Source organism: Nomia melanderi, chromosome 3 (genome assembly GCF_051020985.1).
Source record: "Nomia melanderi isolate GNS246 chromosome 3, iyNomMela1, whole genome shotgun sequence".
Taxonomy (NCBI): Eukaryota; Metazoa; Arthropoda; class Insecta; order Hymenoptera; family Halictidae; genus Nomia; species Nomia melanderi.
In genome coordinates, this window is record NC_135001.1 from 11,765,818 (window position 1) to 11,783,002 (window position 17,185).

Here is a 17,185-nt window from a genome sequence, read left to right on the forward strand (position 1 = left end):
AAGTATGATTTACTCATATTAAACTAATACTTTCTGTGTCTCACTAAGATAAAGTAAATATGACTCACAAGCAGTAATTCTAATTTACACAGAGATATACACGACTACTGGAAATACATTCAGAATTTACTTAACCCTGATACATTAATAGAGATCCAAATTTAATCCTTACTTTAAATTAATTTATACATTAACGGAGATCCCAAACTAACACTAAGAGACCGTAAAACATAATAACGCTTTTATTATTTAATTTTTCTTATTTAATGTTATTATAACTGATTTGTTTTGTTTCAATATGTATCCAATTTTACACGTATATGTACATTGCCGAGCAGAATTCTGCATACAATACTGGAAAAATTGGATTATAACTAGGTGTACAGATCTGCTCTGTACGGATATATATTTTTATATTAACAACAAACTGTCTCAAATACTATCTTCAGTTCCTTTTAAATCTTTTTCATAGTGTACAAAATAATTGAAATAGTTAAAAAGAAGATTTTTTCATTTATTATATTTATTACTATAAAACCACTCACTGTCTTAAATTATATTATTTGGTGTTTATTAGGATAGATTATATCTAAACTATTAATACGTACATTGTATATGAAGGTAACTCTAGTTCCAATATTTTTACCAGCAAAACTAAAATAAGAATCAACCATAACGTAATTATGGTTCAGGTTTCGTTATCAGACTACTAACGATTAAAAATTTCTGTGACCAATAGTAATCTGCCAATTGAGGTACGTGTGAGGCTGGTCAGTATCAGTGTGAACAGTAAGGTACTATGACAAAAATGTGGTTTACTCGCTGCTATTGGCTGATTTTAATCGTTAATAATCTGGAAATAAACTTCGTTACTGTTGACTTTCGCTTATTTCAACTCCAATATACGTTTCCATTTTCAAACACTGATCTGATCTTTGCTACACATGCAGCTTTATTGTCCTATTTTACATAGACTCTTAATCGTTAATAACTTAATAATGAAGCCGAAACCGCGGTTACGTCATTCATAATTTTCGTGTCACTTTAGCTTGTACAATCGACTCTTGAAATATTTACTACATGTACCCGACCACCCAATATATAATACACTCTAATATTCTAAACACTCCACTATAAAGCCCAGACGTTAATCCTATCAAGCATTTACGGTGTGAAATCATTATGATACGAGTATCAAGGAAATATTAAAAGATGGCGCATGGTTACATTAATAGATACTACAAATCTGCGAATTTTATTGCATTTATGGGTAATTTGAAAATGCAAAATTGAACAGGATCTACAGAATCTGAATTTTACTTGGAATGTACGTTTATTAATTATTTAGTAACTTATTTATTATTTAAAGCATATAATTGTGAACGTCACAAGTATATGATATTGGAAACGAACGTGTTATAGATTATACAATTATTATAACATCGAAGAAATGAAAATAATTCCCACCTCCCCCAATATTCTTAAATTCCTCGCGCACCTTAAAGGTCTAATGGCACCCAGTGTAAAAATCTGCAAAATTAAATATCTCACGAATCCGCACAAAAATGCACTGCATTCTATGACCATTAAGTGGACAATCACACGGAACTTATTAGCTGGTACGTCAATAGTACAAAAAGAATCAGGCGACTAAATAGAACAAAGCCCTCGGGGGACCTTAATGAGTGTTACCCTCACGCACATTCTATTATCACCCATCGCATTCGCTGATTGGCCTACTGTGACTGAGTTGTAATTTAAAGTGAAACTAAAAAATGAAATTTCAAAACTCGATGCTATTGTATAGGTTATAAATGAAATAAAATTCTTAATGAGTCTTTACACTGTAGCAGATTTATTGTATATTTTCGGTAACCAACATTTTTCTTTCTTCTACAGTTAGCTACACAAAATATCTGTGTCATTATAATTATAAAGATCTATTATCATTAAAACCCTTTATTTAAACAGAGCGTATTCGTCGAACACCATTGAAACTTTGAACTGTTGATTCTTTTTAATTCAATACTTTGCGTCTTAATTTAACATTCAATACTTTCAGTAATTATTACTGACACTTCGAACTTATAACGTTTTTTTAAGTGCTTATTTAAAGTTATCTAACCTCCTAAATAATTTTACTCCGACAATTAAATATCCCTGGTAAGAGACGATTTAATCCCCATTCAAAAAGATAAAAGAACGAGTAACATCAAAATTCGTTCAAAATCGCCTAAATTAAAGCAGAATTAAATATCCACGATAAGGGAATAACATTTCACCCCCATTAAAAGAAGGAAGAACAAATATTATCAACATTTATCAAATTCACTTTCAAATCTTCACAGAAACTGTCTGAACAGCATAAAGCAGGAAAAATAGGCACAATTCATCTCCCAAGAAGCGCTCACGATTCTTCACAGAAAAGAAGAATCCAATCATCCGCGTACCAGTGTGTACGTAGAATAAGTCGAAAGTTCGCGCAGCAAAACACTCGGATACTTACGAAACGGCCTGCAACGTTCACGAGCGTGAGCACTGGCCTGTTATACGTAAGTAAGTGCTCCCGCGGGCGGGCAATCGGCTTCCACGCACGCGTTCACACGAAAATACATACATACACAGAAAGCCGACGAAAACGATAACCGAACGCTTGACAAACGCGCCTGACAATAAGATAATGCCCTGGAAGAGCAACGGCATCTTGGTCCGCCGTTTCGCCGCAAATACAGATTAGATATCCGCTTAAACAGCGCTCTCGGTGGATTCCGCCTATACGTCTTCCGAGCGAGCGTTCCGCGACACGACCGTTCTTTCCCGGTGTGAAGCGTTACAGCGCTCGGCCAGTGGATCAACGCGTCGTTTTTCATTCTCTTCTCGGCGTCGGTCGTTCTAGTTTCAGCTCTACCGCGATTCTATCGAGGCACGCCCAACATAATCACTCTGAGAAGATAAAAGGATCTACTCCCTCCATCAACGACGGCTGGATCCTCGCTAAGGAAGGACCTCGATTGTCCGGCTTCGATTTTAATGGGTTTCTGTGAGATGATTCTATACGGGCTCCTAACGATGCCTCTCGAATGTGAGGTTACGAATGCTTGATCGTTTTTATAAATATTTGAGAATAGTTTTAGTCACTGGAATATAGGTACTTATAATACGCCTCTCGCGTTAGCTCAATCGGCCTTAAAGTTTAAAAGTGCAGAGGGGCAAGGGGACTCTTCCAATCACGACGCTCGGACCTCGACGCACGCCAATAATGACCATGCGTCGAAAGTCGAGTGTCGTGAGTGGAAAAGTCCCCTTCCCTCTGTGCACTTTTAACACTAGAACTAATTCAATTAGATTTCCTAATTTTTCTATAGAAACTCCAACATTGTGTATGTTAAGATTTCAATCGACTTATAATTTAGTTTACGTATTTTTAAATCAATTTTATTACTCATTTCCATAAGAAGCATCTGATCCTTTTCAATTGCAGGAAAAGAATGTAGGAATATTAAACCTAAGGCCGATTGAGGCGGTAAATAGAATTTCATAGAGAACGTGAGAGGCGGACTGTACGTACTTGAAGATACGATAGAGAGTGACGAGTAGCAGAATATATAGGGTGATCTATTAATTTCGTTGCAGTACGATGTGTTCGTCAGTTTTTATGGCATGTTAAAGATAATAATTATTTAGTTTGAGGGAATGCATGTAACGGTGCGAGTATTTTTTCTTTATGGTCATATTTTGTAAGGCTTTAATAATCGAGGTATATGTTGTATTGTAACAGATTTAATGGGACGCACTGTATATATATTGCAATAAATTCTTGAAGTATCTTTGAAATGCATTATGATTGTTGATTCGAATTATTGAACTTGTGTTGATAAATTGTGCACGCTCACTCGGTATATTTTTATTGTATTTTGTAATTTTATCTTGATTACGTGACGCGGATAACTGTCATATAAACTGCAAAAATACAGAAAAATCGGGTAATTTGAATATTTAATGAGAGCGTTGTACTTGTAGATATTCGGAAAGTTGATTTTTACAACTATTTTATTTATATATTAAGTAAAATATATGTTTTCAAATTTACGTTTACTCGCTATTTATTTCTTGCTTTTCGTTTTGTTTCTGTTTTCTTCTTATTGATCTCTATGAAGTTCTATTTACCAGCTGTTAAATCATATCAATGTTTCCTGAAATCGTGTACACTTAATATTTCAAGCAATGGTTTCTGTATACATAGTTCTTGTACTAATTTAACGTTTCGCATACTAAATCAACACCCATCAAACTCCACGCGATATCAAATAATATTTGATGGAATAATTAATTAAGACTTAATATTGACGAAATCAATATTATTGACGTATCCGTCACGAAATCTGGTAAAGTGTAAAAGGACAGTTATAAATCACGTTAAATCGTATAATTATGTTGTACATGAGTAATAACAAATTTTTAACAATCATAATCAGTTCTAATAATATAAAAACTACCAAAAGCATATAGCCTTGAAGAATCACACGATTTTTCAGAGGAAAACAAAGCATCCTTGCTTTCCTGGCAAAATCAGACAACAATGCCCTGCACATCAAAAACAATAACATTTTATTCAAATTAATATTTACATATTTAATAAATCATCTCTTATATGAAAACACTTTCTATATCTCAATGTATCTTAACCCTTTGTGACAAAGCATTCGCAAAATGTAAACCATCTAAAATAGAAATTTAACAAAAGAAAGGTAAAAACTACATATTTATTACATCTTATTACAATATTTCAAAACATCTTTAAACATTTTCAAACAGATTTTCATTATTCAGGAGTTACGGGGCACAAAAATCTCAATACCTCCTGACCCTATCACCCGATATACGCAAAAGATCAATGACGTATAATCACCAACAAAACTATCCGAACGTTATGCACGCTTCGACGCAATAAAACTTCTACAATTTATTTACATATCGCTAAATATTTTTAAAATTTTATCGCATGCACATACCACGAGTGCAACTCGTTTCAGCAAATATCAATGTTACGGTGTACAATTTTTTTAATGAGCATCTCTTGCCATGACGTTCAAATACTTTCGTTGCTGGTTGTATGTAAATGAACGTAAGCTTTTCCCATTACAATAGATGTATTTCTGTCACTTTCCTCCACATTCAATGTTTCTTCCTCTTGCATCTTACAGCAACGTGCCGCTGAACGAGCACACTGTTAAAGTCTTTCCTTCGTCGTGTGCGTTACGTAATTCGCGTCAGGCAGAAAGAAGACGACAGATTCTGATGTAGAGAATGAGACCGTCGGATCAACTGCTTTAATAATGGACAGTGTTTCCACAGCTTTGTCCCGTCAATTCGAATACATAACCCTTTCCTGACGGTAACGCTCGGAACGCGCTGCCGGATTCGCTCGGTCCCCGCGTTACCGTTTGATTCGATCCCGTGCACGGTTTACGACGAGCCAGGGAAATGGAATCAATGCGCAACGATAAACGGGATCCCTTTGTCTTTGATTTACTTAGACAGTCTGATCAGGCACAGCTTACCGCACACGGGCGAAGTGTACCGACTTTTCGTGCTCGCGCGGTTTCACGATTTAAATAATTCACCCTTGGCATTCAAAAGCTTTTCACTACAAATATTCAACACTTTCTGACGGGACATAGACGATATTGCTTTAATCTAACTAACGAGAAAACATACGTGAATTAAGAAACAAAGCTATTTTGTACGAACACTTATTGATGTGTTATACGAAACTTAATCCTCTATGGACCGAATATTCTTTCGTGACTATAACAAAATCCATGAGGTGTGAAATCAATAAGTGTTAAGCTATGAATACAAATTAACAATGTATTCAAGGATCTTAAGAATTTAATTAAAACGAATATATTTTGTAATTTAGAAGTAACAATGACGTTGAACTTTTACGGCTGCGTTGATTATTTCTTTACTTTGATTCGTCGTTTTACTGTGAAAAATTAAATAAATCTGTTTCACCCAGTATATTGTGATTTCAAAGTCACACGGGCTTATGGAGCGTTAATATTATATATAAGACTTTGTAATTTTGTTATATCGAATCAAGTGGTGACTGAGAGTCACCTCTGGAGGGAAAAGGGTTAACACTAGGTTTACAGACATTTATTGTACAGTTTATTCTATTGGTGTTTATTCTATTTGTGTTACTGCATCAATCAAAATAGATAGAAACATTTACTAAATAGCGATTGTAGAATTCGACATGCGTCAGATTGACGCGTCCCGTAAACCTATTAATGTTTAAGCTATTTTTTCGACGACTAGTTTGAACGGTTACCGCGGAATCGAGGGGGCCGAAAGGGATCGAAAACAATTCACGTTGGAAAATTTGAGCCTTCGGGGAAGCTACGAATTCCGTTAATTTCTTTCGCCTTTATTAAACTCGTCCTGTTAATTTCTGACTTTTTTCTTATTAGTTTAGAAATTATGGGAGCGCTACGTTTTAATTTTATCGCGGAGGAATTACTTTAATGCGCTTTCGTTCGTTCTGTTCGTTGTTCTTTTTGGTTGTTCTTTTTTTCGTGGCTTGCTTGATTCCTTTCACGTTCACGTAATTGCAGTTCTAAACTACTTTTTTTGATACGTCGTTTTGTGATTTGCTCTGATAAAATTCCGACGGAAGTTTTCTTATTTTTAATTAATTTTTAGCGAAACGTGTATTTCAGGCTTGCTGTGAATACAGGTTTAATTAGTGTAAAATGTGAGTGATGCAGGCAGTTTAATTTCTTTATAATCTTAAAATAATACTTACGGTGTTCAGTGGATCATGTTTATATACATTAAATACAACTTCAAATTTTTATTAGTGGTCCGACTAGAAATGATAAAGCGAGAAATGAAATATAAATGAAAAGAAATGAATGGTTTCAGCGAACTAGAAAAATAGATGTTCGTTCATGTAGCATAATTTCTTGGAAATTTGAACTTCAACACTATAGAATTAGGATAGGTACGTATAATTGCATCAATTAAAATCGAATGTACGAAATAAAACTGCAGAATCTGTAAAAACATTATTATGATCTATTATTATTTTTATTATTATTATGATGTGTTGTTGTTGTTGTTGTTGTTGTTGTTATCATCATCATCATCATCATCATCATCATTATTATTATTATTATTATTATATCACTTCGACAAAGCAACCATCGAACCTACATGATTCAGATATTTGCATTCGAGTAAGATACATACATTTCTGCGTACACACTAAAATTTAAAAAAAAAACAAAAATAAATATCGGAATAATGTTTATCAAGACCTTGATCGAGCGTTAATATAATTGCCACTATCTTGTTGTATTTTTTTGTAATCAATCGATTCTCGGTAGTCTTTTCGCAACAAGCGTTACGAAACTAACAGAAAACGAGGGAAAATTTCTTCTTCATTCATTATTCGAGTGATACTTTATGTATTTTTATCAGTTCCGTCGCGAAACATAGATCTGTATTTTACATAATCGTGCTACCAAGAATGACCATTTTATCTACCATTATATTTGTGTTAAAAACAATTTACCAACTACGCTTGCTCATTAAATATTTATCTATTCCATTTAATATGTAATTTATACAATTTTTTTTACTTTGAAATAACCAATTCAGTATTCTTAATTCATTATCGATTTTGATCGTAGTATTGATCGTACAATTAATTGCGATTATAGGTACCGATAACTGTTTGAAATAACATTCTCACTATGTTTTTATGTTGAAAGGTTCTTTAAGATATTGAATTCAAATTTATAAGCTGTTTTAACATTCTAAAATTACAAGCATCACTTCGAAAGAGTGTTACTAGATTTCTTCAAATGCAATTTGTGTCTAACTCATCATGTAATAAGTTTTACCGTCAGAAATACTCGATATTATTAAATTTCAAAGTGACATTGATACTAATTTTAATTGTTTCTATTTGAAATACTATTGTAAATAGGAATCATGAAAAAAGAAAAGAGGAGTAAATAAATAATACGTATTAAAGCATAATTGAAAAACAGAAAGGGAGAGTATATAAAAAAAAACTGTATCGAAAGTCTGTATGGAAAATATTCCTTAAAACGAATTCAAATTAAATTTAAAATATTGTTGAAAAACGAATTGAAAGAAAAAACAGAAATATTAATGTGTAACGATTTATTGATATTATATTTGCCCAGTAGGATAGGATGCGATAATTTCCCATGTATATTCCAGGGGTACTTCAACACGTTCGCCATCATTTTCACACATTTGCAACAACCACAGTTTTATACTTTTCGCAAAAATAATGACATTACTTTTACTTGCGCTTTTAAATAAAACTGCAACTCATAGTGTAACACTCAGCAAACTAATGAGATCTCTCTTTCAAAGCAAATGCAATGACGAATGTGTCAAAGTATACACCTTTCATTAAAAATCTACGAACACGTTACACATTGCATACACGTTATTTCCAATTAAACTTAACGAAATTCAATTTGAATTTCAGGTTTTTGTATATAATTTCAAAACATAAAATATCCTTCAATTTATAACGAACATTATTTCAATAGCTGCGAAGTATTTTAAGCGAAAACAGTTTAAAAAGTAATTAAACTGTCTAATCAAATTAACAAATTATAATAGAGTAAGTCTGGAATAGTTTGAGCACATTTTCATGAAGTTTCAAGTGTACTGGAATAAAGCTTATAACTTAATTACGATTTTACAATAAATCATAATTATCATTTTATCGGTCCATTTCCTTCACTTAAATAAATTGCTTTGATTTATTTTAAAATAAATCGAAACTTTCGTTTTTTTTAAATACATCCGATCTTTCCCTGTGATCGAATTATCGTCAATTTAATATATTCTAGATACCCTAAAAGTCGTGTATCCCAAATGTTAGTTCACCCCAACAGTTTCCTTCATTTTATTAATACATAATGGATGCACAATATTTTGTTTTAAATTACGTATTACATTATTTATTAAATTATGAAATATATATGATCCACTTTGGTCTATCATCCTTCTTCATTTATCCAGAAATATACATCTTCCCAAAACACTGCAAAGAACGCGCGAAAAAAATTTATGGGACAACCTAACAACAAAGACTATCTCTACAACACTTTGACTGGCACGTCACGCGAATTCAATCTTTAACTTATAATTTCCGATTTATTAACTCCTTCTCCTATAATATCGAGTTAAACTTGCAACGAAAATTTCGAACCGAATTCGCCAAAGCAAAATGTTATTTATCTACTTTTCCACTATCCATTATCAATCTTCAACCTTTAAACTAAACGTAGATATGGAATAACCATCAAATCCTTTCCCACTAAATTATTAACGCATTCAATGCCGCGAGTACCACATACGGTGCATGCTGATTTTTCTAAGAAAATATTTTTACGATACACGTGGTCACAGGACAAAAACTGAAATATAATGAAATATTTTATGTAAAAGATTAATATACTTTATAAGCAAAATATTTATGGTGGTATGGAACATGTTAACGACAAAGTAGATCTACCAAGCACAGTTGCGAAATCACATGACAAGGGCTGTAGAAAAATGTTGCGACGAGTGTTTATTTGCAGCCTCGTCCGCATCCAACCAACGCGTGCTACCTCAAGAAAAATCTCCGCTTACCCGCCTTGCAGATGTCCACGTCCAGATCGTCGCTGATGCCGTGCGGGAAGCTCGTAGTGAGAAGCTCCTCCACTGTGAACTTGCGCCTGTGCCTTCCCACGGACTCCTCCGCGGAATCGGCGTCGACCGCCCGGCAATCGGCATGCCGACTCGCCAGGCATAGGACCGTGATCACCTGCAGCAGTCTCATCTCGGTATCGCCGATCGCGCAAACGACAAAACGAACGTTCACCCTCGCGCGGTCACCTAGGCCATAAAAGACCGATCTCGTACTACCGTCTGCACCGATGCATTTGCCACTCGTATCTCTGTCACCGTGCCGGGTTCACCTTTCAACTTACTGGTCTCCTGCTCCACTGATACCAGTCCCGAAACCGCGCCAGGTAAGAACAAGGTAACTCTCCTCTAACCGGGTAGAAACACCGATCACATCCCCAAACCGAGGACACCGTTCATCTCCCCGACCGAGCAACCCTTAGCGGATCAGACTTGTCGTTCGGACACAAAGCAACAAAAGAAAAGCTAAAAAACTATCTACGGCTAAGGGGTCTGTATCGGCGTCAAACGATAAACCGAAACGAATATCCTAGGTTGAAACGTTCCCGTGGAAAAGTGACGTGACCGGGTAACGTGGCCGGCGACGAATCACGGGAGAACCGTCACGGGTCGAATTGTCCGAGCATAACGCGACGACAGGCCGCGTCGGGTACGTGATCGCAACTGAGGTTCGGTCGCGATCCGGCCAGCTTCGGCGGCGCGCGTCATCGACGCCGATAAGGAGATGATCCCGGTGGCGGTCGGAAAGGCAGCGGGAGAGAGCGCGCGGTCAAAGTTCGTGTCACAGATTAGAGGACTCGCCGGATCGCCGGCGGCGAGAGATCGTCCTTGCGTGGAGAACGTGGAGAACAGACTGATCGTCCCTCAAGCGGCCCGACACGACGAAAGCGCGTCGTTCGAAAGCGCGCGCTCGGTACTGGCATTAAGTCGAGAGAGGGATAGGAGGAGGAAGAGGAGGAGGAGGAGGTGGAGCTGGCGGAGGTGGAGGCGACAGCGGGATGAGGGGAGGGGATGTGTATGTACATCTAGAGGGGATGCCGGGAACAACCAGTCTCCTCCCTCGCAAACCTGCACGGCACGAGGGTGGCCGAGACACTGACCGAGCTTCCGTGGCTCGGGTACGAGCGAACCCTAAAGAATCCTCGCCACCCGAAAGGCACTCACGCCACTCGTTTGTCTAACCCAGACCCAGAACGCGATATATTTTAGGGAATTTCTGACGAAAATATTCGGACCGTAGCGTGTTTGGTCTGGTCTCGTTGTATTTCTGTTGTGCGTTCGTTTCATGTAGATTCGCACTGTCGTAGAAGGGGCACAAATTGGTAAAAAAGCACTTTTTTACGTTTCCTCGGTTTCTATGCTGTTGGGCGCATATTCGCTAAGGAATTTTTTACAGAGTATGATTATATATTTTTCTGCGTAGATTTCGCTTCTTTATTCTATCGCCAAAAATTGGAGTAGAATATTACGTAGTAAAAGATTCGTATATGTTTTAGTGATAGGTTAGAAGAAAATTATAGAAAGCGAAACGAAATGAATATCTGCGTCAGTGTCAAATATTAAACTACGTTAATATCTAGGTTAATAGTAAATTTATTTTTTCAATTCAGTCAAAATTCCCTATGAGTAAAAATCTAGAAATAAATCATGGACTACTTGAAATTAAAAACCTCTCCGTACCTGATAAAATAACTAACAACAAACATTGCAGCGCTCAAAAATTATTTTCGTAATATACTTGAAAACAGTGATTACGTCGACTTGAAGGTTATTTTAAACATCTCCCTCTAATAACTTTTCTTCAATTCAGCAGGTTTCTTTTGCAAGGATTTCAATTACGAAGGCGCTTCTGAGGAAGATTTTTAATTGCACCTGTGTGTTTGTACAGATACAAGACTAGGAGACCCTTCGAATCTCAAAAAACGTGTCGTTCTAATTTTTCCAAAAAATTGAAAACAAGTAATTCGAATCGCTCGGTGGTTTCACCGTTAAACAGCGCAAAAGAAAACCGTAAAACGCAACCTGTTGATGGTTGCTGTCCGATCGATAATGTTAATGGTAAAATTCATATTTAGAAAGACGACCGACGCAGCAACGTGTCGCTTCCCGGTATATACACATATTGATAAATATTCCAAAAGTGGCCGGGGTCCGTCGCCCACGGAAACACGTGTTTCATATCCCACGCAACGACCTGTATCGGTCAAGTATCGGATTACTGTCATGGGATCACCCTTTAGGAACCCTGTCTGTCTATCCGAGGGTAAGTGCATGTCGACGCTGCACAGAAACCCTCCACGAGAATAATCTCTGAAGGTACGGGGGGAAAAACCGAATTCTCTGTTAACATCACGCACGAACGAACAGTCCGCGTTACACGACGGACCGATGGAAAACAAATGAGCCGGGCCGGCTGTTGAAACCAATTCGACACAATCCAAATTTCAGCCCGGCGGAATCACTGTGCACCGGCCGCCCGCGCCGAAACCGTGTAGGCTCGCCAGCAAATTTGATCGAGCAATACAGTCTACCGCAAAATTTGTACTAAAAGCCAACGCAGCCGGCACCCTGTGTAAACGTAAGTGGACATTTTGAAATATTCACTCTTTTAATAGGAATCGTGGTCAGCCGAATGTGGACGGTATTATACTTTACGGAAGCTAGGATCGATGAAACATTTACATCGAACGTTTATTATTCTCGTTTAATTTTTCATATCATTTTATTTTTACATAGTTATTCATTTTTTTTATTTGGTTTATAAAAAGTCTTTATTTATTTTTTTATTTTTCTTTCTTCTTTCGATAGATTGACATATAGAATATTTATTAATATTGAGAGGTTTGTTTAAGAATATGGAAGTAAGTGAATAATTGAATTTGAGAGATACAATGTATGTAAATTTTATTGAAGTATTTCATTTTACACGGTAAGAGTAATGTTCATTGATATTTTTCGAGCACGTTAGAGAAATTGGACTGCATGAAATGATCGTCTATATTTGGAAGAAATGAAAATGTAGAACACGTGACAAAGGAATATTATAAAATATAATGGTGGAAGATTTAAAGTGAACAGAATAAATTTGTTCGTAGTTTTATTCGTATATTGGACTATTGCTGATTACTTTCTGTGGGGCGTCGTCAGATCTGGGACCTCGCGAAAAATACAATTGGAATTTATATGTTTATCTGATGCTGCAAAAACTAATGTGAATTTTCGATTTATGCAAATAATACCGTATGCGACAAAATAAAATATAAGGTTTCATGAAATCGCGATGTAATGAAATGCGATGGGAATATGTAGCAATGTTACGAATGCTTCAAATTCTAAAGTTTCAGTTTCGTTCATTTCAGGTTTTAAAATTATTTATATATTTATACTGTTGGCCCATTGTTCTTCTCTAAATTAATTATCTAACTTCTAAAACGTTTTTTATCATTTGAGTCTAAAAAATTCAACAAATTTCAAAGATACACATGCAAATGTTATGGAATAAAACAAATGTTTATTTTCTATGCATATCCTGCGTAAACGAAACGAAATATGTTTATGAAATATTTATGTAATTAACATAATTTTTCTTCATGCATTACGAACATTTTTCTTTATATTTTGCATTGAACAATTAGGTCGAACGTAACCATGTCTATCAAATGTAAAAGATTCTACCAATTTTCAAACAATTATATTTTTTCATCGTACGTTCTTTATATTTTAATAATTTTCTTGTGTTCATTTTTAATTTACTTCGCAAAATATGTAGATATATTCGAATATATATATATATATATATATATATATAACAAAAAGCAACCAGACTGTTTTGTCCTTCTAAAAAGGGATAAAAACACAACTGGAATACGCGAAGCATCACATAAGAGCTACACCGGATCGTAAGGGTTGAAATTAATGGCGCGCTTGGCTCGCGGGATTCCACGGCTATCCGTTACATAATGAGCCAACGTACGAAGGCAAACTTTGCTACAATTAGTGTGAAATATTTTAAACGACCGTGCGTATTTCCACGATTTTGTTGGATCCCGACAAGAGGAAGAAAGAAACGAGAACACGCTCAGCACAATTAAGGTGTAAGAGGCAAAAAATTCGTAAAAAAGTACTTTTTTACACTTTTCCAATTTCCAAACTGTTGAGTGCACACTCGCCAAGCAATTTTATACAGACTCTCCCATATTTTCCTCCATAAATTTCGTTTCTTTATTTCACTGCCAAAGATTCGACTAAAATATTATATAACAAAAGATATTTATATACATCGAAAAGTTAAAACAAAATTATACAACACGAAACGGAATGAATATCTATGTAATATTAAACTTATCTTTTCAACTCAACCAAAATCCCCCATAAGTCGAAATCTAGATATAAATCATTGCAATTAGACTTGCAATTATACTACCGATATTGTAGCTTGTACTTTACATTCACACATTCAATACTTTATTCAGAATCAGTATTATTATAAAATCTCCCCTGATAAAACAGTTAACAACAAATATTCCAGCACTCGAAAATTATTTTCGTAATCCTACACTCACACAGGAAGCGTATCCAAAAACTTCAAAGATATCCAGTCATTCGATAGATCAAATAACAATCACAAACAATATTCCAGGAAACCGGATATTACAAATTCCCTTATTCCTATACCGTTCCAAGTAAGAAACACCCCATCCCTGAATATTTTTCTGCGTGTCGTCCTCCAAAACTTTTCTACAAATCGAAACCGCGAAACGAGATCGCAGTGTCGGGTGAAAAGTTTTCAACCTGCGTGATCTCTTCTTCCGCGTTCGGTTTCTAATTTTCCTGCGCTCGAAGCGCTGCGAACGCAGAAAACTCTCGGGGTATCGGTCCCTCCGCGTCAACCCCCGCCGCAACGATGCCAGTCTGCTCTTACAGGAGCTTCGACGGTAAAATAATTAACGTGGAAAGTTTCCGCGCGATTGAAAGATCCTACGTTACGATAGAGGGGTGCCACTCTAAAGTGGATCGTCGACGAGCCTAGCGACATTAATTAAAATCGCAGAGTTTAACCCCCTCTGTCCCCGTTCCCGTCGCTCCGTCGCGCCTACCGTTCTAGTCGCCGCTTTCCTCGGTGTTCCCTTCCATCATCCTGTCCGGCTGGCGAGGATCATTTAAGAATTCCTGGCATGCGGTCGGACTAGTCGCCGGAATCGATCTCGAGGAAATTTTTGTGACACCTGCGAAGTGGAGCTCCGACTCTCGGCCAGCGAAACCCTAGAAACGCAGGGCGCGGTTTTTGCTACGGATATTGAGAGCTCTCCGGCGGAATGTGTTAACCTCCCTCAGCGATTGTTTTTCATGTAAGCGAGACAGCTGGAATCGCGTGAATTAAAGCCTCCGCGCACGGGTTGTCAGTTTTCTTTTTTTTTTCTTTAACCCCTTGCCATACAACGATATTCGTTGCCTGTATAATATTTGTATACACAGTGGGGTAGAAAGAAATATTAATTTCCTGTTAGAAGATTAACCTGTTAACAGTAGAATTTAGTTTAAAAAATCTTTGCGCTTTTTGTGAAATAAAAGAATGCACTTATATTTATGTGAGAAAATAAAGACTTCATCGTTGAAAGAATTAGTATCATTTCAAGCTTTAATGTCACGTGTATACTTGTCAAACGCAATTAACTAATCCCTTTTCCATTCGATCCTAAAATCAAGCTTCAATTTACCACGTAGAAAAAGTATTACAAATGTATTATAAATATTTAAAAGAATTATAATGAAATACATTTGAAAAAATATTAAAACATAGATATTATAAAATATATAATATACAATCTAAAAAGAAAAATGGAACCAAAAGCAACACAACTATAAAAAATAATAAAATCAATATACTATGTATTAATAAATTTGCTATAAAAGCACGTGTGCTAGTTTCAAATTTATTGATACTAACATTATCTGCTGACCAAACAACAGGATTTTTTTCGAATTATCTATGAGACTCCTGTTAGCGTTCTTTCCATTACAGAACCATTCCGCGTGCGAATATTTCAATTGCGATGGGAACACGACCAAATCGCTCCATTGTGGTTCCCGTTCGCAGCATCTAGTTATGTAGTTACATAGGTACGCGCAGGAGCAGGGAAAGAAAATAAGAGGAACGCTGAGGAACGAGAGAGAAACCGAAAGAAAGGGAAGAACCGAGGCAGGGAAGTTGACGGAGAACGAGAAACGAGCACGTTTCGCTCGTTTAGAAACGAGCTGCCAACAAATAATTAATCAGCGTTAACACGCACTCTTTACGGCGCGCATAATGAAGCCGATAAGATGCGCGCCGCGGCTTTCGACTCTCGAGACGCAGCGTGGTCTCTCGTTAGACGCGATCTCGTTTCACCGATATACCACGGAAGAAAGGATCGAGGAACTTCGAGTGGGGATTAAACATCACTCACCCAGTTCAACGATATCGTCATCGAAAGGAATTCAATATATACCGGATCAAGAAAGTATTCGTGATCACGAGAAGTCCATTTTAAAAAATTTACCTACACCGAACAAATTTTGCTGCTTGAGATAGCTGAATATGTAAGGAACAATGTCCTACAAATATTTTTATTCTTGGAGCACTCAAAAAGTCCTGAGCTATCCCGAAAGTTAGGCATTTTTCAACTACGCGTTTCACTCTTCAAATTTCTCACAACACTTTCCATATATTTTGGAAAATTTGTTGAATTCATCTTCGGTATCAAAGTTTTCAGGTAAGTTTACACTCTACCTTTAATAGTTCATTACCCTTTTCCCATGAATCTTTATGTAAATATCGTCATTTTAACATAATTTAACAGCAATTTTTCAACAGAAATAGACTAGTATAGAAAAATTTTCAGGATATCAATAAATTAAACGGTTATATATTATTTATGGTGTATTATCATGTATTATATATTATATAAAGTATATATTTCTTTATAAACTTATATGCAATTGTATATAATTTACATTAATAAATTTATTGTTACTTATCATATAATTGCTTATTATAGAATATTATTATATTACAATCTCATATTATCTTGGAAAAAGTTTATATAAACCTGTTGTAAGACAGAATTTTGTAGGGGTAAAATAAAATGATGAAAACTGGTTGTAATCGTAATCTTTCTACTGCAATACTACTCGCTCGAAAGCTACAGAAAGAATGCTCTGAGAAGGACACTGTTTAGCCGAAGGATCCCCTCTTATCAGCGTAGCTCTGGCTGTTTACTGCGCCCCGAGACTCAAGGACGCATTCCCTTAAGAAATCACCGATTGACGAAACACAGACGACACATTCCCCTTTACTAAGGTTATTTTACACTGTCTTTAATTTTGGCCGCCCAGATCAAATACTCCACTGTGCGACGGTAGACTCATAACACTGTGGAACAAATTTTTACCTATG

At 36.1% G+C, this 17,185-nt stretch overlaps 1 protein-coding gene across 2 annotated transcripts in view; it reads right to left on the reverse strand.

The window, feature by feature from the left end:
- The window catches only part of tok (tolloid-like protein 1 tolkin), a 108,700-nt gene extending 97,877 nt beyond the window's left edge, over positions 1–10,823 (reverse strand). The window contains exons 1-2 of one of the 2 annotated variants that reach the window (XM_076365589.1): positions 10,035–10,823; positions 9,694–9,939 (exon numbers count right to left, since the gene is read on the reverse strand). In XM_076365589.1, the coding sequence (XP_076221704.1) occupies positions 9,694–9,883 (190 nt within the window). In that variant the 5' untranslated portion in view covers positions 9,884–9,939; positions 10,035–10,823. Of the gene's footprint in view, positions 1–9,693 lie in introns of both variants that reach the window. The other variant, XM_031979181.2, reaches the window with a different exon arrangement.
- Positions 10,824–17,185: the final 6,362 nt, after the last annotated feature.